We start from the raw sequence: 20,982 nt of genomic DNA on the forward strand, positions 1-20,982 counted from the left end.
GGTTTATCTCCAGACTGCAATGTTTATCTTTAATACCTTCATCCAGAGCCTCGCAGTAAATGGTGGAGCATTAATGTTTCCAGAAGTATAAACACACAGCCCACATCAGCTCTCCCTCCCTTCCTGCCCCCTCCCCTGCCCCCTCACCAACCGTGACCACAAAACCTGCCTTCAGAATTAGAAACATTGTTGATTTGTGTAATGGCAGCTAAGTAAAGGCTTGGGCAACACCGCCGAGGTCCCCAGAGGGAGCTAACGAGAAACGCAGAAGGCAGCTGTCTTCTCGACCATGGGAGCCATTGTCTGTCTGGGCCTGAGGGTGAGGGAGGAGGGAACAATTCCCAGATACATCAATCCTTTTCTCTAACCTGATGATGGGTTCATTTCCACTAACCTGCCTTTTCCCATATCCCTTAATTCACCTCCTATGTAAAAATCTATACAACCTTGCCTTCAATATATTTACTGAGGATGCCTGGAATGCTTCAATGGGCAGCGAATTCCACAGATTCCCCACCCTCTGGGAATAGCAGTTCCTCCTCATCTCCATCCTAATGCTACTCCCCTGGATCTTGAGGCAAAGTCCCCTCGTTCTGGTCTCCCCCACCAATGGGCACAACTCACCGAGCTCTTTCTTATCCACACCTTTCATGATTTTATACATTTCTATAAGATCCCATCCCATTCTTCTAAATTCCAGCAAGTGCTAACACAGACAACTCATTCTCTCTTCATAGGCCAACCCCTTCATCTCTGGAATCAACTTGGTGAACGTCCTCTGCACCGATTTAAAGCCAGGACATCCTTCCTCAGGTAAGGAGACCAGAACTGCTACAGTTCTCCAGATGCAGCCTGAACAGGACTTTGTACAGTTATAGCACAATCTGCCTGCTACTAAATTCAATCCCTCCAGCCCTGAAGGCCAAGATTCCTGTCCCTGAACTCCTGCAATGTATCCATGGCTGAAACGCCAGTGCTGATTTCCTTTCCTTAATTATGTCCACGTTGTTAAAAGCCATCTTATGAAAAGCAAAATAAATAAAAGTGAAGGGTTACTGGAAGGACTCAGCCAGCCAAGTAGCATCTGTGGAGATAAATCCACCAGAATCAGGATTTATTGGCACAAACATGCCAATCCGTGTCAAAGAAGAACCTGTGAGGGTGGAAAACCAGAATAAAACAGTAAGGGACGTCGCCCAAATCTCAGAATGACCAAAATCAACTGTTTGGAACATCATTGAGAAGAAAGAGGATCCAGGTGATCTCAGTCAATGCAATGGGACTGGTCGACCAAGGAAAATCTCCACTGTTGATGACAGAAGAAATCTCAGCAGAATGAAGAAGATTCCCCAAATTCCTGTCGGACCGATCAGAAACACTCTTCAGGAGGCAGGTGTGGATACATCATGGCGACTGTCCACAGGAGACTAAGGTTTGACGATGTCTCTCACTGCTTTATTCTGGTTTTCCAGCCTCATAATGGATTCTTTCACTTTCATTGGCTCAACTCTGGTCCTCGTGTAGAAAGATGGCAACCACAGACTCCAAACACTTTGAGCAAGTCTCGCTCACTTATACCTGCACCAATGAAGCAATTAAACACACCTGAGTTCTCACAAACAGCGGTGAAGCCAAATGTCCCAAACGTTATGGTTCGCTGAAATGACGGGACTATGGATAAAAAGGGCTGTAATTTCTCCATGGTCAAGCCAAACTGTGTACAAATAACCTTGATTATAAAGTGGAATGTGGACTTTATTTGTTGCTGTTCTCCTCAGTTTTCAACTTGAAATCAGACAATTCACATGTATTTAAAGGGAAAAAGCATCTTAGTTCCAAACATCCTAAACTGAGGAGTGGGGGAGAACAGAGGGACCTGGGAATACAGATACATCATTGTCTGAACATGGCATCACGGGGGGATAGGGGTGGAAAGAGAGCTTTTGGAATCTTGACCTTCATAAATGGAAGTATTGAGAACAGGAGTTGGGATATTTTGGTCAAGTTCTATTAGATATTGGTGAGGCCAAATCTGGAGCATCGTGTGCAGTTTTCATCACCAAACTACAGGAAAGTTATCACAAAGATTGAAAGAGAGCAGAGAAGATTTACAAAGAAGTTGCCCCGACTTCAGGAACTGAGGTACAAGTAAAGGTTAAACAGGTGAAGACTTTATTCCCTGGAATGTAGAAGAATGAACGGAGATTTGATAGAGGTATTTAAAATTATGAGGGAGATAGAGAGAGTAAATATAGGCAGGATTTTCCCGTGAGGGGAGGTGAGATAGAGACCAGAGGACATGGGTTAAAGGAGAAAGGGAAAAAGATTTGGGTGAACTTCACACAGAAAGCGGTGGGATTGTGGAATGAGGTGCCAGCTAAAGTGGTGAATGCAGGCTCAATGTTCACATTTTAGAAGTATTTGGACAGGTACCTAGATGGGAGGAGTATGGACGGCTATGGGTGGGGTGCATGTCAGTGGGACTAGGCAATAACATGGTTCGACACAGACTAGATGGGCTGAAAGGCCTGTTTTGTCTGTAATGTTCTTTGATGAAGGGCACTGTGTCTCTGGCTAATTAGTGGTAATTATGCCTCTCCCGCAGGAGAAAGTTTGTGTTATGTCATGTATGTGACCTGAGAACAAATCTGATTATTTCAGGGATCACAACCAGATTAGGTGATTCTCCACCCCACGGTGTTCTCCTGACACCTCTCCCTCATGGGCATCCCTTCTTAAACAGAGCCTCCGGAGCTGCTTTGCACACGCTAGAGCCGGATTGGCTCCGGGAGTTCAAGGAACCCAATCGCGCAGCTTTGTCTTCGCCTGTCTGGACCGATGATCTCTGCGCCGCGTCTCCTGTGATCTATGATGGTCTGGATTCCAGGTGAGAAGTCAGGGGGCCATTCCCCATTTATTATAACCTGCCCCCTCCAGCAAAGGTCACATTGAGAACGCACTGTACAAAAACCCTCTGGGGTGGCCTGAGATTCAGATTTCTTGTCAGAGCCCGCACATCCATCACCGGGATTCTTTCTCCTGCCTGCCCGGCCGATTGACCACCCATTACTAGCGACTCCCCATTCTCCCTCTCTTCCCCATCTCCCTCTCCCCTTCCCTTCAGCTCTCCACCTCCTTTCCCTCTCCATTCACAGACCCATCCCCCCTCCCCTTGTTGGCTGATGTGCCCTCCCTCCCTTATCCACCTCTGACCTCCTGCCTATTTGGATTCCTGCTCCACCCCCGCCCCCTCACCATTTTGTCCGCGCGCCCCCTCAACCCTTGTTGAAGGGCTCAGGCTATTTCTGCTACCTAAAGTTTGATGCTTGACCTGCTGAGTTTCCCCACCGTTGTTCCAACTTCAATCATTGCGTCTGCAGACTTTCCTTTTTCATTCCTCACCTATTTAAACTTTCCCTGTAACTGAGATCCTCAAGACATGGTAACATTCGTGCAAATCCTCCGCCCACCTCCTTCCAATGTTATTGTTGTCTTTCCTGCAGTTTGGTGACCAAATGCATGTAATTCTCCAAATTTAGCCTTCCCAATGTCTGAGTGTTAACTCTTTCTCCCGCACACACCTGAATGTTTCCCCTTACTTGTGATATGACTGGTTCGATTTTTGCTTTCAGGTCTCTTCTGTGATGTGGATTCGCCTGAACAATGCAGGGATTGGTGCTGAAGACGGCCTGTCGGAGCATGGGAGTTTTTAGGAGGTCCTCTCTATTGGAACATTGCACAGGTCTACGACCCTGGAACGATATTGGTCATTACCAGTGAGTGAACTCAAGTAAATTTTGGGACATTTATTTCTCGATTTGCGAATTAAAAAAAAAATCATTTTGTCCATGAGCACAGAAGATGTCAGTAAACTGTCAAGACACAGCACTGTAGACAGATTCTGCAGATCCCCCTAAGCCAGATGAGGTTTAAAAAGTCACCTCAACACATGTGGCATTGATTAAAGTTCACACTCGACTGGAGGGAGAACAAATGGTTTTATTAGCTGACAACACAGGTGGGGTTCACGAATAGGCTTCAGTGGGGTTCTGGGTTTAGGCAGAAAACCAGGGTTTATATACAGGCTCCAGGGGGAGGAGCTGGGAGGCAGGACCAGTCATCAGTACAGCACACTTCTAGTGAATCCCAGTTCACTACATTCACCCCTTCCTTCAGAATTAAGGGTCTGTGGATGACGAGAACAAGGATCAATAGCCAGGAAGAGACACAGAAGAGAAATATTTATGATAGTTTTTCCAGATTGAGGAGGTCCAGGGGTCTGGAGATCCTGGTGAAGTGCCTTAGCGCCGAGGTGTAATGGGGTCTTTGAGTCTCGTGGTCCGTCTGTGGTGGAAGGTTAGTGGGCTAGGGCTCCAGCTCGACAATGGAGGTGGATTCACTCTCCTCCAAAACCTGGTCCTGTGAGGCCCCGAGCAGGGGTGGGGAGAAAATGCTCAGTAGTTTGTGGGGCCTCTGAGGCAATGGATCCTCTGTTCCAGCAGGTGTCTGGTCCCTGACGGAGATGGTGTCTTCCCTACCATCCAGGCATGGCATGTATGCGTACGTGGGGTTGGCATGGAGCAATTTCACCCTTTCCACCTTGCTTCTCCTCGCTTCTCCTTACGTGCTTCTTGAAAAGGACCGGAGCAGGACTACTGAGCCGAGCTGGGAGCTTAGTCCCTGATGTTGACCTTCTGTTGAATGTAAACGTGAGCTCATGAGCAGTAGGTTTGTTTGCAGAGCAGAGTAGCGACCAAATGGAGTGGTGCGTGATGGGGAGGACATCCTGCCAGCATGAGTCTGGAAGGCCTTCTTGCTTCAGGGCAAGTTTGACAGCCTTTCAGATCGGGGCATTCTCTTTTTCAACCAGCCCATTCCCCTGGGGGTTGTAACTGGTTGTCCTGTTGGACGTGATGCACCCACCAGCAGGAACTGAGGCAGCTCCTCGCTGATGAAGGCTGAGCCCCTGTCACTATCAATATAGCTGGGATACTTGAACAGTTGAAAATAGAATCTAGGCCCTTCATAACAGACGTAGCAGGTGTGCCTGAGCACGGGATGGCGACTGGGATGTGGGAGTATTCATCGATGAATGAAATCATATATTCCAGTTCGTGGAGAGGCAAGGTCTTGTAGAATTGATACTGAGCCGTTCAAAAGGCCTGAATGACTTAATCAGGTGTGCTTTTGCTGGGTGATAAAAGTGCGACTTATACTCAGTGCAGACCTGGCATGACCTGACGTTTTCTATTGCATAGGGAAAGTTGCGGGACTTGATCAAATGAGCCATGCGGGTGACCCCTGGGTGGCAGAGCATATTCTGTAAGGTCCACAGTTGACCAGTGTATGCGGATGCACATCATCCCCTGGACAAGGCATCTGGAGTGTGGATAAGGGCTTCCTGGCCGGTAGATGATGCCCAAAATTCTCGGTGGATAGTTCAATCATCCACAAAGAAATTTTGTCATTCTCGATGTCGTTCTTGATTTTTGCGCTATTTCCGTAGGCAGCAGGATGCGCAGCAGGCAATCTTGGGTGAGCCCGGGGCAGATGGCTTGGTACTGGAAGCCGGACCTCCCTTTGCATGGCACTCCCTCACCCAATGTCCCTTCTTCTCACAGCTGGAGCACGCAAGTCTTTGGCTGGGCAGCAGGCAACGGGATGCTGTCCCTTGTTGCAGAAAAAGCACTCCTGGGTTCAGAAGGCAGCTGCCTTTAGAGGGAGGATCCGGTCCTTGGAGGTGCTCACCCGAGAGTGCCATCTCGTAGGCCACGAGGACATTGTTCTCGAGACTGACCTGTTCCAGAGATTTGGCCAGCGTGACATGGCTAATGATGTTTTTCCTTCTTGACTCAAGCAGTTGCTGCCTCACATGCTTGGCGTGGACCCCCACGGCCAGAGTGTTCTGGATCTGTTTATCTTTCCAGATGTGGCCTGAGGTGGCCACATACCTGCTCTTCTTAGCCAGTGTCCGCATAACCAGGACATTGTCCTCAATCGACTCTCCAGGCCGTTTGCGTCGTAGGGCAAGCCAGTGCCTCACTAGGTCCACGTTCGGGGCTTTTATGTAGTGGGCATTCAGATGCTCGATGGTGGGCTCGTACATCAGGAAATCTCGGACGACTACGTACCCGTTCGTCCCTACCCTTGTCATGACCGCTGAACTCCAGAGTTTGTCTGTATGGAAGATGTCCCTGGCCGAGTTCAGGTAGGCCTGGAAGCAGTCTAGCCAATATGAAAACTCCAGAGCCGCATTCAGGAGACTGGGGGTCTGTTAGCAGCAAACTTGGCTTGAGTAACATCTCCATCCTTGTTTGTCAGCTAATAAAATTGTGGTGGGGAATAAAAGATCACAATCGACTGGAGGGAGAACATACACTTTTATTAGATTACAACACAGGTAGGGGTCATGAATAGGCTTCAGTTTGGTTCTGGGTTTAGGTGTGAAACTAGGGTTAGATACAGGTAACAGGGGGAGGAGCAGGGAGGTGGGACCAGTCGTCAGTACGGCACATTAATAGTGAATCGCAGTTCACAACAGAGATTAAAGGAATATGGTGAAATAACAGGTTATAAAATTAATTGAGATAAAAGTGAAATGATGCTTTTGGTTGAGGGGCATTATACTCAATGCAAAAAAAAGGTTCAATTTAAATGGTATTAATGTTGAGATAGTCAGATGGGTTCAACAGTGGCTTGAAGATAGACACCAAAGAGTATTGGTGGATAACTGTCTGTCAGGATGGAGGCTGGTGATGAGTGGTGTGCCTCAGGGCTCGCTGTTGGGTCCCTTGTTGTTTGTCATTTATATTAATGATTTGGATGATGGAGTGGAAAATTGGGGTTAATAAAGATGAAGATGATACAAAAATAGGGTTTTTGGGAACTGCAGAAGGATTTGGACTGTTTAGAAGAGTGGGCTGAAAGATGGCAGATGGAGTTTACTATCGATAAGTGTGAAGTACTTCATTCTGGGAAGAATAATCAAAACAGGAAATATGCAGTGAAGGGGAGGGCATTGAGGAATGCAGAGGAACAAAGAGATCTTGGAATAAGGTCTCATTGTTCTTTGAAAATGGATTCTCATGAAAATAGGGTGGTAAAGAAGGTTTTGGGCATGCTGGCCTTTATAAATCAAAGCAGAGAATATAGGATCTGGGAGGTGGTATTAAGACTGTTCAAGGCATTGGTGAGGCCAAATTTAGAATAGTGTGTGCAGTTGTGGGCCCCAAATTATAGGAAGGATATCAATAAGATAGAGAGGGTTCAGAGAAGATTTACTAAAATGTTGCCTGGATTGCAGTATCTAGAATACAAAGAATGATTGAGTTGACTGGGTCTTTATTCATCCGAGCATAGAAGGCTGAGGGAGGAATGGATAGAGGTTTTTAAAATTATGAGGGGGACAGACAGAGTAGATGTGCATAGGCTCTTCCCCTTGAGGTTCGGTGAGATTGGAACGAGGGGTTATAATTTAAGGGTTGGGGGCAAAAGTTTAGAAGTAATATGAGAGGGAGCTTCTTCACTCAGAGAGTGGGGGCTGAGTGGTTGCAGCAGGGCCAATGTTGTCATTTAAGAGACGGTTGAACGTCGAAGTACTCGAGATGGCAGAGGTCGACAGCATCGAGTCCACGCTGCTGAAGATCCAGCTGCGCTGGATGGGTCACGTCTCCAAGATCGTGTTATATGGCGAGCTCTCCACTGGCCACCGTGACAGAGGTGCACCAAAGAAAAGGTACAAGGACTGCCTAAAGAAATCTCTTGATGCCTGCCACATTGACCACCGCCAGTGGGCTGATAACGCCTCAAACCGTGCATCTTGGCGCCTCACAGTTTGGCGGGCAGCAACCTCCTTTGAAGAAGACCGCAGAGCCCTCCTCACTGACAAAAGGCAAAGGAGGAAAAACCCAACACCCAACCCCAACCAACCAATTTTCCCCTGCAACCGCTGCAACCGTGTCTGCCTGTCCCGCATCGGACTTGTCAGCCACAAACGAGCCTGCAGCTGACGTGGACTTTTTACCCCCTCCATAAATCTTCGTCCGCAAAGCCAAGCCAAAGAAAGAGAATGAGTACTTGGATGTGAGGGGATTGGAGGGTTCTGGACAGGGAGTGAGTGGGTGGGAGAAGAGGAGATCACTTAAATCGGTGTGGACGAGAGGGGCTGATATCGCCTGTTTCCGTACTGTAATTGGAGTATATGGTGATATGGTAGAGGGATTAAATATTTGGGAATTAAAATGTATAAAATTTGGATAATTTATATTAGTTGAATTATTTACCATTATTTAATAAAATTAAAGATGATTTGAATAGATGGAATTATTTACCTATAACTTTAATAGGAAGAGTGAATTATTTCAAGATGAATATTTTCCAAATGATTCAATATCTTTGTCAATACATCAAAAAATTTTAAGGATCTGTTTAATTATGAGGAAATTTTTGTAGAAAGGTAAAATGGTTAGAATTTCCTTAGAGAAATTAACTTGGAAATTTCAATCACAGTGTCCTGTAGTGAGCCAGGTCAAACACACACATGACTGGCCAAATCACTGCAGCAAACAACCAATACGGGAGAGCACGGATACTTTATTCCCACCGCACTGAAGTTCCAGGCTGCAGGAGCACGTTGCCAGGGGAATGACCAGGCCTTACAGCTGCATTATGACATCACCCCCATGAGCATGTCACCCTTCCCACCCCCACTAAAAAGGAATGCGCGTGGTTTGAATAAATGGCAGATACTGGTTTACGTGCTTGGTGTGGACAGCATTTAATTCAGCAGCTCTGCCTTTAGCAGTGCGACATTTTACAGCTTCCACATTTCCAAATTATTATAACACCGCTCAGTTCAGATTTATTAATGGAATTTTAATTGAAGTAAGGACCCACTAATACTGAAATTTTTAATTAAATTATGGAATAAAATAGATTATGAGATAGGTGGGAAAGGTTAGATTTCATGTAAAACAACTTTATACCAACATAATTTTTTTCTTTTGACTGTTAATAATCAATTTATAAAGATAGGAATCAAATAGGGATTCAAATGATAGAAAATTGATTTGAAGTTGGTTATTATGTTTCTTTTCAAATAAAAATAATACCTTTTTGTTATTATCACATTAAAACTTTATAAATTGATAAATTAGGTCAAAGTTTAAGATTACCTTGCCAGTCTGAGGTAGAAATTTTACTTACTAAAGAGAGTATTAAGACATTTGTTTCAGAAATGTATAAATTACTTCAAAGCAAATTGTCCAAATCAGATATTCATAAATCAAGATTAAAGTGGGAAACTGATTTAGGTAAAACAATAGATCAAGATGATTGGAGTATGTTATGTGAAGATAATATGACTAAAATTATCAATGCAAGATGCAGATTAGAACAATATAACTTTTTACATTAATTATATTTAACACCTGAAAAATTAAAAAGATTTAATTGAATTTCGTATGAGTTATGTTTTAGACATCATAGGTTCTTTTGTTCACTCAACTTGGCCGTGTATTAAAGCATGTTGAGAGAAAGTGTTAAAGGTTAAACTTCCGTTAGACCCAAAGTTATTTCTATTAGGATATATTAAAATGTTTAGTTTAAAATTAAGGTAAATCATTTATCAAATTGAATTTTTACAACTGGCGATTACTTGGAAGTCTGATATGGATATGTGGATGCAGAAATAACATACTGAAATGAGATCTTGTTTTCCTCTTCAAAGGTTAACTTAGAATTTAAATGGTAAATAATTTTTTTAACAATATGGAACCCATATTTACAACAAGTGTTTTTGAAAATTTCAGCTCTCAACAGCTCGTCCTCCTGGTGGGACTCGGTTTCACGGGGGTTAATTTGAACTTATATATTCATTCATAATCTTTGACATCTTTCTTTCTGAAGGGTATTGGAAGGGAGGTGGGTTGTGGGGAGGGAGTAGGGTTTAGTATATATACCACATGTATTGTCTTATATATATGTAAATATATATATATATAATTCATTATTGACTTAATGTTGTGGTTTTAAAATTTTTAATCAAATAGTCAAAGAAAAACCAACAGCAATGGCTCCAGCCTTGATCCCTCAGACACACCACTAGTCACAGACCTCCAGTCTGAGAAGCAATAATCTGCTACCACTTTAATGGTCTTTCGGCCCATTACAACCACGCATTCACTGCTCCTGTCCTGTCCCTAACACCGACTTCCTGCTGTTTTTGCTTCCCTCTCGGCCTTTGCTCCCGGACTGAAGTTCAGTACTTGAATGGCCTCAGAACTGTAATGTTTATCTTTAATATCTTCACCCAGAGCCTCGCAGAAAATGGTGGAGCTTTAATGATTCCAGAATTATAAACACACATCTCCACATCAGCACTCACTCCCTTTCTGTCTCCTCCCCCGTCCTCTCAACAACTGCTAGAGCCCAGTGACCACAACACCTGTCTGCATGATTAAAAACAGTGTAGATTTGTGTAGCAGCAGCTAAATAAAGGCTCGGACAACACCGCCAGCGTCCCAGAGGGAGCTCATGAGAACCACAGAAGGCAGCTGTCTTTTCAAACCTGGAAACCATTGCCTGACGAGGCCTGAGGGTGAGGGAGGAGGGAACAAGTCCCAGATACATCAAACCTTTTGACTGAACTGATGATGGGCTCATCTCCACGAACCTGCCTTGTCCTCATATCCCTTAATTCCCCTACTATGTCAAATTGTACACAACATTGCCTTCAATAAATTTACTGAGGTCACGTCGAATGGTTCAATGGGCAGTGAATTCCACAGATTCCCCACCCTCTGGGAAAGGGAGTACCTCCACATCAATGTCCCAACTCTACTCCCCTGAATCTTGAGTTATGTGCCGATGTTCTGATCACCCCCACCAATGGAAACAATTTACCTACCTCTATCTTATCTATGCCTTTCATAATTTTAGACATTTCTATTAGATCCACTGTCATTCACCTAAATTCCAGTGAGTGCATTTCCAGATGACTTCAAAGGCCAACCTACTGAATCTCCTCTTCACTGTCTCCAGAACCAATTAATCCTTACTCAAGTTAGGAGATGAGAACTGGGGCAATTCTCCAGATGCACCCTCACTAGAACAACACAACGTGACTGCTCCAAAATTCAATCCCTCCAACACTGCAGGCCAATATTCGAGTCCCTGAACTCCTGAACAGTTTACATGGCTGGAAATGAGAGTGTTGATACCTTTTTGTTAATTATGTCCACATTGTTAAAAGCCACCTGATGAATTTCAAAATAAAAAAATGGATAAATAGAGGGTTGCTGGCAGCAAAGTAGCACCTGTCGAGAGAAATCAGCCAGAATCATGATATATTGTCGCAAACATGTGCCAATGAGAGTCAAAGAAGTACCTGTGAGGGTGAAAAACCAGAATAAAACAGTAAGGGACATCGCCCAAACCTTAGGATGACGAATATCATTAAGAAGAAAGAGGGTCCTGGTGATCTCAGTCAATGCAATGGGACTGGATGACCAAGGAAAACCTCCACTCTTGATGACAGAAGAATTCTCAGCAGAATGAAGCAAAGTCCACAAACTCCTGTTGGACAGATCAGAAACATTCTTCAGGAGGCAAGTCTGGATACGTCAATGACGACTGTCCACAGGGGACTAAGGTTTGACGATGTCTTTCACTGTTTTATTCTGGTTTTCCGGCTTCTTTAACTTTCATTGGCTTAACTTTGGTCCTCATGTAGAAAGATGGCAACCACAGACTCCAAATGCTGAGAGCAAGCCTCACTCATTTATACCTGCACCATTGAAGCAATTAAACACATCTGAGTTCTAACACACAGCTGTGAAGCCAAATGTCCCAAATGTTATGGTTCCCTGAAATGACGAAACTAAAGGCTGTAATTTCTCCCTGGTCAAACCAAAATGTGTAAAAATAACCTTGAATTAAATTTGGAATCTTCACTTTAATTGCATGGGAATTATCGGATTATGTTGAAAACTGTGGAAAACAGGGGCAAATAATGGAAAAAGCATCTTAATACCAAACATCCTCATCTGAGGAGTGCAGTAGAACAGAGGGTCCTGGGAATACAGATACATCATCCCTTGAAAGTGGCATCACATCGGGATAGGGGCGTAAAGCGAGCTTTCGGCACTTTGACCTTCATGAATCAAAATATTGAGTACAGGAGTTGGGATGTTTTGGTCAAGTTTTGTTAGACATTGGTGAGGCCAAACCTGGAGAATTGTGTGCAGTTTTGGTGACCGAACTAATGGAAAGATATCAATAAGTTAGAAACAGTGCAGAGAAGATGAACTCGGACATTGCCCAGACTTCAGGAACTGAGTTACAACTAAAGGTTAAACAGGCTAGGATTTATTACCTTGTCTGTAGAAGAATGAGGGGAGATTTGATCGCGGTATTTAAAATTATGAGGTGGATTTTGCAGAATAAATGTAGGGAGGATATTTCCACTGAGGGTAGGACCGCAGAGCCCACCTCACTGACAAAAGGCAAAGGAGGAAAAACCCAACACCCAACCCCAACCAACCAATTTTCCCTTGCAACCGCTGCAATTGTGTCTGCCTGTCCCGCATCGGACTTGTCAGCCACAAACGAGCCTGCAGCTGACGTGGACTTTTTACCCCCTCCATAAATCTTCGTCCGCGAAGCCAAGGCAAAGAAAAAGAAGAAGAGGTGAGATAGAGACCAGAAGACATGGGTTAAGGGAGAAAGTGGAAAGGTTCTGTGGGAAATTCTTCACATAGAGAGTGGTGGGAGTGTGGAACAAGTTGAAGTGGTGAATGTGGGAAGGGACACGGATGGGAAGGGTTCAACGTTCACATTTAAGAAGAATTTGGATAGATACTTGGATGTGAGGGGTATGGAGGACTGTGGGCTGAGTGAAGGTCAGTGGGACCATACCAATAAAATGGTTTAGATAGACTGGAAGGGCCGAAGGGCCTGTTTCCGTGCTGTCATGTTCTCTGATGGAGGGCACTGTCTGTGTCTGTGTCATTAGTGCTAATTCTGCCCCTCCCGCGGGAAAAAGTCTGTCTTGTGTCATGTATGTGACCCGAGAACATTTCAGGGACCACAACCAGATGGGGTGATTCTCCGCCCCACGCGTCCTCCTGACTCCTCCCCCTCATGGACACCCCTTCTTAAACAGAGCCTCCGGAGCCGCTTTGCAGACGGGAGAATCGGAGCGACTCCGGGAGTTCGAGGAACCCAATCGCGCTGCTTTGTCTTCACCTGTCCGGAGCGATGGTCTCTGCGCTGGGTCTCCTGTGGTCTCTGATGGTCTGGGTTCCAGGTGATGCTATCCCCTCCCCTCTAACTGAGCCGGGTTGGACCTTTTCCCCGCGCCTTGTTTTCCCGCGTTCACCCGCTGCGGTGTTTTTTGTGTCATTGCAGGTGTCCTGGCGTTGGTTAAACTCCATCAGACCCCAATGTCCGACCCACTCTCTGCGGGACAGACCGTCCACTTGGAGTGTCGGCTGGAGGGGGGGAGCGTTGCAAGTTACAACATGCTCTGGTACCGACAGCGACCCGGAGAAGCTCCAGAGTGGGTATTGGTACAATATACATCTAATAGTATCTACCGAGGCAGCGGGTTCACCAGCCGATTCGCCCCGTCCAGAGACACCTCGGCCAACACTCACACCTTGACCATCCGCAGCCTGGAAGCTGGAGACTCCGCCGTCTACTACTGTGCTCCATGGGACAGTTCAGCAAAGGTGCTCGTGTTCGGCCCTGGATCCACGTTGATCGTAACAAGTGAGTGAACTCGAGGAACTTTTCGGACTTTTATTTCCAGATCTGAGAATCTATTTTTCATTCATTTTGTCCGTGAGCACAGAAGATGTCAGTAAACTGTCGAGACCCCGCGCTGGAGACAGATTCTGCAGATCCCCCTCAGCCAGATGAGGTTTGACCTGGGAAAGTCACCTCATCCCGACCCCCAGATTGGTGTGTGTGGGCCCCCAACGCAATTTGATACCCAGTTAATCTCAATTCCAAGGTCAACATTTTAACATCACTTCACAAAAATCATGTTGGGTCCAATTTATTCTTAAGAACTTTCCCTACAAACTTTTGAAGTTGTGTCCAATAATGTTTCACCATCATCACATAACCAAGTAGAATGTAGGAAAGAAGCTACTTCCTTATGACACCTGAAACATAAATCTGAAGAAATTAAATTATATCTCTTTAATTTTTCAGGGGTTAAATATCACTGATGTATAAAGTTATAATGAAGCAACATCTCACATTAACAATCTTAGTCACACTATCTTTACATAAATTACCGCAAAATTCCTGATCAACTATGATCCCTTAATCTTTTTCCCTCTTTAATCTAGACTTATATAAATCTAATTTAGGCATTTTATTCTGTAATAACAAATACATTTCAGAAACAAATGTTTCCTTCCCAACTTCCTTAAGCCAAATTTCAACTTTTACTTGCCTTGGCAACATTAAAGAATGTCCAAAATTATCCAATAGTAAAGCTTTAATTTGGTAATAACAAAAAAAAGTAGTTTGTGGAATTTCCTTCATTCTTTGAAAAAACATTAAATAACCAGCTTCATAACAATCTTGTACAATCTTAATTCCTTTCTGATCTCGGATTTTGATTATTAAGCGTAAAAGGAAAAGGTTTATTCTGGTATAAAATTATCTTTTCTGAAATTTTCCCCTGTTTACCTATTTCCTCATGTATCATTTTCTACCATTCAATTAAATGTTTCAAAACAGGTGAATTATATGTCAATACTAACTTGGAATTCCATTTATCAATAAATTGCTTCTTTTTCTTCTCAGCAATTGTGGATAACACAGTGTTAACCCAAACCAATGGATAATCCAAGTCCAACATTCTATGAATACATTTCAATTGTGCTGCTCTTTAATAATTGTGAAAATTTGCAAGTTGTAAATCTCCCAGTTCATACCTTCACGTTAATGTTTGTAAAGATACTCTCAACATTTTATCTTTCCATAAAAATAAACTTTCTAGCTATAGAATTCAAATCCCTAAGAAACTTTTGAGGAATTTACAATGTATAGATTAAAAAAAGATATTGTATTCTAGGAAAAATATCCATCTTCATAAAAAATAACTCTATCTATTGATGCGAGAGGTAAATCTTTCATCTATTGAAATCACTCTTGATTTTATGAAATAAAGGCAACTAATTTAACTCATAAAAATGATCCAATTTCCTATCCAATCTAATACCTAAATATTTAATTTGATCTGACCATTTAAATTGAAGAATCATTTTACAATGAGGATAATCACCATCAATCAATGGCAGAATCTTACTTCTTCCCTCATCAATTTTATAGCCAGATATTTCTCCATATTGTTTCAATCTTTCACATAGTGATTTCAAAGTATTCTGAGTTTCTGTTAAGTAAACCAAAACATCATCTGCAAATAAATTAGTCTTATACTCCTCAGATTTCATTTTAACACCTTTAATATTATTTTCTTCTCTTATGAATTGAGCCGAGCTTTCAATACCTAATGCAAACAACGCGAGAATCAAAGGGCAACTTTGTCCACTCGATCTTTCTAATAAAATCATGATGATATTTGACCATTCGTCCCCAATCTGGCAGAAGCTTTTTTATAGAAAGATTCAATCCAATGATTGAATGATTGGTCCAAACCCAAACCTTTTTAATACCTTCAATAAAAAAACTCCACTCTCACCGATCAAATGCCTTTTTGGCATCTAATGATAAAACCACTGGTCAGTTGGATTCCTCCCAAGAAACAGGAATCATACTAATTGATATTGCAATAGTATCTGAAGAATAATGATTTTTTAATAACACCAGCTTGATCTAAATGTATTAAGCCTGGGAAGTATTTCCTCAATCAATTTGCTAGAACCTTAGTTACAATTTTGTAATCAACATTTCACAAAGAAATTGGTCCATAAGATCCAGTATTTAAGATTTATTAATGCTATTGTTAATAGATGTATTGAAACAAGGACTGGAAGTTCACTCTTTACCAGATTCATTTTCTCAAGCTATTATCTCTCTCTCTCTTCTCTTTGGCTTGGCTTCGCGGATGAAGATTTATGGAGGGGGTAAAAAGTCCACGTCAGCTGCAGGCTCGTTTGTGGCTGACAAGTCCGATGCGGGACAGGCAGACTATTATAACAGTTAACCATATAACCATTTATTCAAGAAAAGTTTGGGATCCATTGAAAGATGGGACTTATAGACCAATTTCATTGTTGAATGCTGATTATAAGGTTATAACAAAGGTTCTAGCTAATAGATTGGCAAAATTTTTACCAGATTTAATTCATTTGGATCAGGCTAGATTTATTAAAAATTGTTATTGAGCAGAATATCATTCTTTATAAATTCAGCAGAATTGTTTTCTTTGATTAAAATTTCTTGGGAGGAATCCAAACTACCATTGGTTATTTAATTGGATGCAGAGAAGGCCTTTGATGGAGTTGAGTGGATTTTTTTTTTAAAGTTTTGTAGAAATTTATATTTGGTCCAAGATTTACTTGTTGGATTAAGGTATTATATTAAAAAATCCTATTGCTAGAGTCTTGACAAATGCACATTTCTCTTTACCTTTTATGTTGAATTGATCAACTAGACAAGGTTGTCCTTTGTGACCAGCTCTTTTTGCATTAGTTATTGAATCTTTGGCTCAGATGATGATGCAAGATGGTAATATTGTAGATATTAAAGTGAAGTTTGATGAATTTAAAATTAATTTGTTTGTGGATGATGTTTTGATATTCTTAACAAACTTCAGAATTCTTTGAAGTGGTTACATGACAGACTGGAACAGTATGGAGAAATATCAGGCTGTCAAATCAATTGGGAAAAAAGCGAGATTAGTCCATTAGAGGCAATAGATTATTCTCTTTCTAAACATATTGTTAAATTTAAATGGTTGGATCAAATGAATTATTTAGGTGTTAAGGAAGATAGTAATTATAGTCATTTATATGAAATAAATGATTTACTATTATTTTTTAAATTAAAAATGACTTGAATCGATGGAAATATTTACCAATTCCTTTAATAAGAAGAGTTAAATGTGTTGAAATGAATATTTTTCCTAGTTTTCAGTATCTATTTCAATCTATTCCTTGTAAGATTCCCACTAAATTTTTTAAGGATTTGAACTCCATGGTGAGCAGATTGTTATGGAAGGATGGGATGGCAAAGGTATCTTTACAAAAATTAAGCTGGAAATATGAATGAGGAGGTTTGCAACTTCTGAATTTTCTAAATTACTATGATGTTGCACTGTTGAAATTTATCAAAAGGATGTTTGATTTGGAAAAGTCATTGATATGGGCAAATAGTGAATGATCTCAAATTGGTGAGAAGAGGATGGATCAGCTTCTTTTTGATGAAATTCTAAGTTATTGACTAATAATCATTTACCTATTTTGAAAGATTTTTTGCAACTATGGTATAAAATAAATGAAGTTCTAGGTATTCAAGGGAAGATTTCAGGTAAAACTCCTTTGTATCAATATAAGCTTTTTTCCGATTACACAATAATCATTTTTTGAAGTTATGGGATCAAAAGTGTATTAAATTTGTACAAGATTCTTATGAAGCAGGTTATTTTATTTCTTTCCAAAGAATGAAAGAGAAAAATAATATTCCTTCAAATACTCTTTTTTCTTATTATCAATTTAATGTTTTATTGTTGGATAATTTGGGACATACTTTACGGTTACCTCGATCAAAGTTTGAAATTTTACTTACAGAGGGAGGTAAGAAGGGATTTAGATCTGCAATGTATTCTTTATTACAGAATAAAATGTCTATGTTGGATTTGCATAAATATAGGTTGAAATGGGTAAAAGATGAAGGAATATTTATTCATCAAAATGATTGGATGGATTTAGTATGACTAAAATTATAAATGTCATGTATCGGCGAGTTCATTTTAATTTTATTCATCAATTATATTTAATTCTAGAAAAATTAAGGGGATAAAATTTAATTTCTTCAGATTTGTGTTTTTTCGATGTCAGAAGGAAGAAAATTCTTTTTTTACATTCTAGTTGGTGATGTGAAATGGTAAAACCTCTTTGGAATAGACTTAAGTAATTTTGAAAGTGAAAGTTTCATTCGATCCTTTAGTATTTTTGTTGGGTAACATTAACAGGTTGTGTTTAGAATTAAGATTAAATAGATTTCAAATTGCATTTTTGTGATTGACATTAGCTGTAGTCAGAAAAGTTTTAGCAATTAATTTAAAAAAATGAGACTGATTTGAGTACACAGAGATGGCAGATGGAATTGAGATCTTGTATTCCGCTAGAGAAAGTAACATAGAATAAATGTGATAGTTATTTTTTCTATTGAGCCCGTTTTCGGATGATATAGGTTTGAGTTTTTGAACCCCCAGCTGCACAGTGGTGGTATTTCTCTAATTCGGGGTAATTAACTGAGGAATTTTGTTATTATGGTTAATCTCCGCTTTTCTCTTTCTTTTTTGTTGGGGGATGTGGAATGGGGTGGTGGGTCGTAGAGGGTTAGTTTGTATTAAATGTACTATGTAAGCATTTTTTCTTGTTTTATCTATTAATTGTATATATTTTGAATAAATGTATCATTGTTCTCATAAATAAAATGTTCGAAAAAAAATAGAATTTAGTTAGGTACATGGATGGGAGGGTTATGGAGGGCTATGGGCTGGATGCAGGATAGTGGATCTAGGGAGAATACTAGTTTGGCACAGATGAGGCCAAAGGGCCAGTTTATGTACAGTTAAGTTCTATTTATGTTCTATGGCTCTACAGTGTAATTTTGTTCTATGAAAAAACATTAAGGTAAATCTCTGCCCCGTCTTCAGCTCGACAACATCTTTCCCCTCATACAGTGACCAGAACTGAGCACAATACTTCAAGTTGGGCCTCATCATTGTCTTACACACAGTAACATAACCTCCAAACTCTGGGACAACAGTCTGACCGCTGAAGGCTCATGTATCAATGGCCTTTTCCAACACCTACATCTATCCGTGATGCCACTTTCAAGGTTCAATCTATTCGCACTCAGAGATCCTTCTGCTGTACATTGCTCTGGTGTTCAAGAGCCTGTCTAAATGCCCCTTGAGTGTTGTCCCTGATCATCTCATCTGGCAGTTTAGTCCAGATACCATCCATACTGTGTGCAAAATATTCACCCCTCCCAACATAATTAAACCGTGCCTCTCATCTTGACCCTTGGCTCTCTATTTTGAGGCCCCCACCCACACCCAATATAGGAAGGAGTCTAGTTCTCTCCCTTATACAACACGACAGCACAGAATAGGCCCTTGACCCTCATTGTTGTGCTGACTTACCATTAAAAAACACTCAATTTTGCTTTCATCCATGTGCCTGTGTAACAGTGTCTTAAGTGCCCCTAATGTTCCAGACCCCACCCCCACCCCTGGAAATGCATTCCAGGAACCCACAACTCTCAGTGTTAAAAAAACTTGCCTGCGATGTCTCCCCTGAACCATCCTCCCTTCACTTTGTACAGATGTTCCCTGGTGTTTGCTATTCCTGCCCTGGGAAAAAGGCACTGGCTATCCTCCTTATCTATCCCTCTCAGAACATTAGACCACAGAACATTAAAAGGTATCAAAAGGCTTTTCGGCCCTTCTCGTCTGTGCCGAGTTATTACCCTGCCTAGATCCATTGATTTTATCTCAGTCCATAGCCCTCTGTACCCCTCCCATCCATGTGCCTGTCCAAATTCTTCAATGTTAAAATTGAGCCCGCATTCACCACTTCAGCTGGTAGCTCGTTCCACATGCTCACTACTCAATTTGTAAAGGAGTTTCCCCTCATATTCCCCAAAACATCGCCTTTCATCCTTAACCCATGTCCTCTGGTTTGTATGTTACTTATCGTCAGTTGAAAAAGCATTTTCTCTGTCTGTGCCTCTCATAACGTTAAATATGTCTACCAAATCTCCCTCATTCTCCTTTCCCCAGGGAATAAAGTTCTAGCCTGTTTAACCTTTCTCTGTAACTCTGTTCCTGAGGTCCTGTTAACATCCGAGTAAATGTTCTCTACACTCTTTCAATCCTAGTTCGTGACCAATGTTTTACTCTAATTTACCATAAAACATCCCAACTCCTGTACTCAATACTTTGATTTATAAAGGCCATTGTGTTCATGTCCATGGAATCTTTTATTCAGAGTTGGTGTTGGTGTTTGGACTTCATCACCTCATGATGTTTCCCTTCTGCTCTCCCACACAGGTAGCGACTCTCGGAAACCCTCGGTTCAACTGCTCCCTCCCTCCCAGAATGAGATCGACTCAGGCTCGGCCACCCTGTCTTGCCTGGTGAGCGGGTTTAAGCCAGGCTTCGCGTCACTCCAGTGGAGCGTGGATGGGGTCGAGACAGAGAGCGGGGTGACGACGGGTGTCGCATCCCCTGATGCTGACCAGGCCTACAAGCAGAGCAGTTACCTGCATGTGTCCGCCACTGCCTGGAACACAGGCTCCAGCTATACCTGCATCGTGAGCCACAGCTCACTGAGCTCGCCTCTGCGCGAGTCCATCTCGTCGTTATCCTGTGTGTAGTGAGGCCACACCGGTCAGCAGAACACGCAGATTCTTGGCTCGTGCCTTGGATTTCACAGCTCAATGAAGGGCTCAAGCCTGAAATGTTGATTATGTATTTTTACCTTTGCTATATAAAGGACACTGTTTGACTTGCTGAGTTACTCCAGTGTTGTGTATTTACTTCAACCACGGGTGTCTGCAGACTTTCATGTTTTGTTCCTGATTCTCTGCCCATGTTTAATGCCCTGTCTGGGGTCTGTGTCTGCCTTGTGTGGTATAATCGTGCAAAAATGTTCACTGCTGGAGACCAACCCAATTCTTAATCATCTCCAAAATCAGATTTTCCTGTATTCTGTAGAATTGTCCTTCCAGCCCCACATTTCAACTCCTGTTGTGTGTAGAATGTGGGGT

The 20,982-nt window shown here is 42.0% G+C and overlaps 1 protein-coding gene across 1 annotated transcript; it reads left to right on the forward strand.

Moving 5' to 3' along the window:
* The first annotated feature begins 13,171 nt into the window (after positions 1–13,171).
* LOC138750102 (immunoglobulin lambda-1 light chain-like) lies at positions 13,172–20,732 on the forward strand. The gene is made up of 3 exons (XM_069912236.1): positions 13,172–13,306; positions 13,408–13,770; positions 20,264–20,732. The coding sequence occupies exons 1-3, from the start codon at positions 13,258–13,260 to the stop codon at positions 20,587–20,589; spliced, it is 738 nt and encodes a 245-aa protein (XP_069768337.1). The 5' UTR covers positions 13,172–13,257; the 3' UTR covers positions 20,590–20,732.
* The last annotated feature ends 250 nt before the right edge of the window (positions 20,733–20,982 follow it).

This window comes from Narcine bancroftii (genome assembly GCF_036971445.1).
Source record: "Narcine bancroftii isolate sNarBan1 chromosome 5 unlocalized genomic scaffold, sNarBan1.hap1 SUPER_5_unloc_1, whole genome shotgun sequence".
In the NCBI taxonomy this organism is placed as follows: domain Eukaryota; kingdom Metazoa; phylum Chordata; class Chondrichthyes; order Torpediniformes; family Narcinidae; genus Narcine; species Narcine bancroftii.

Excerpts from the sequence above, each read along its gene's own strand:
- LOC138750102 (XM_069912236.1), top strand. The coding sequence starts at position 13,258 with ATGGTCTCTGCGCTGGGTCTCCTGTGGTCTCTGATGGTCTGGGTTCCA. Across the intron at positions 13,307-13,407 it reads TCTGATGGTCTGGGTTCCAG|GTGTCCTGGCGTTGGTTAAA; the intron begins GTGATGCTATCC and ends GTGTCATTGCAG. Across the intron at positions 13,771-20,263 it reads ATCCACGTTGATCGTAACAA|GTAGCGACTCTCGGAAACCC; the intron begins GTGAGTGAACTC and ends TCTCCCACACAG.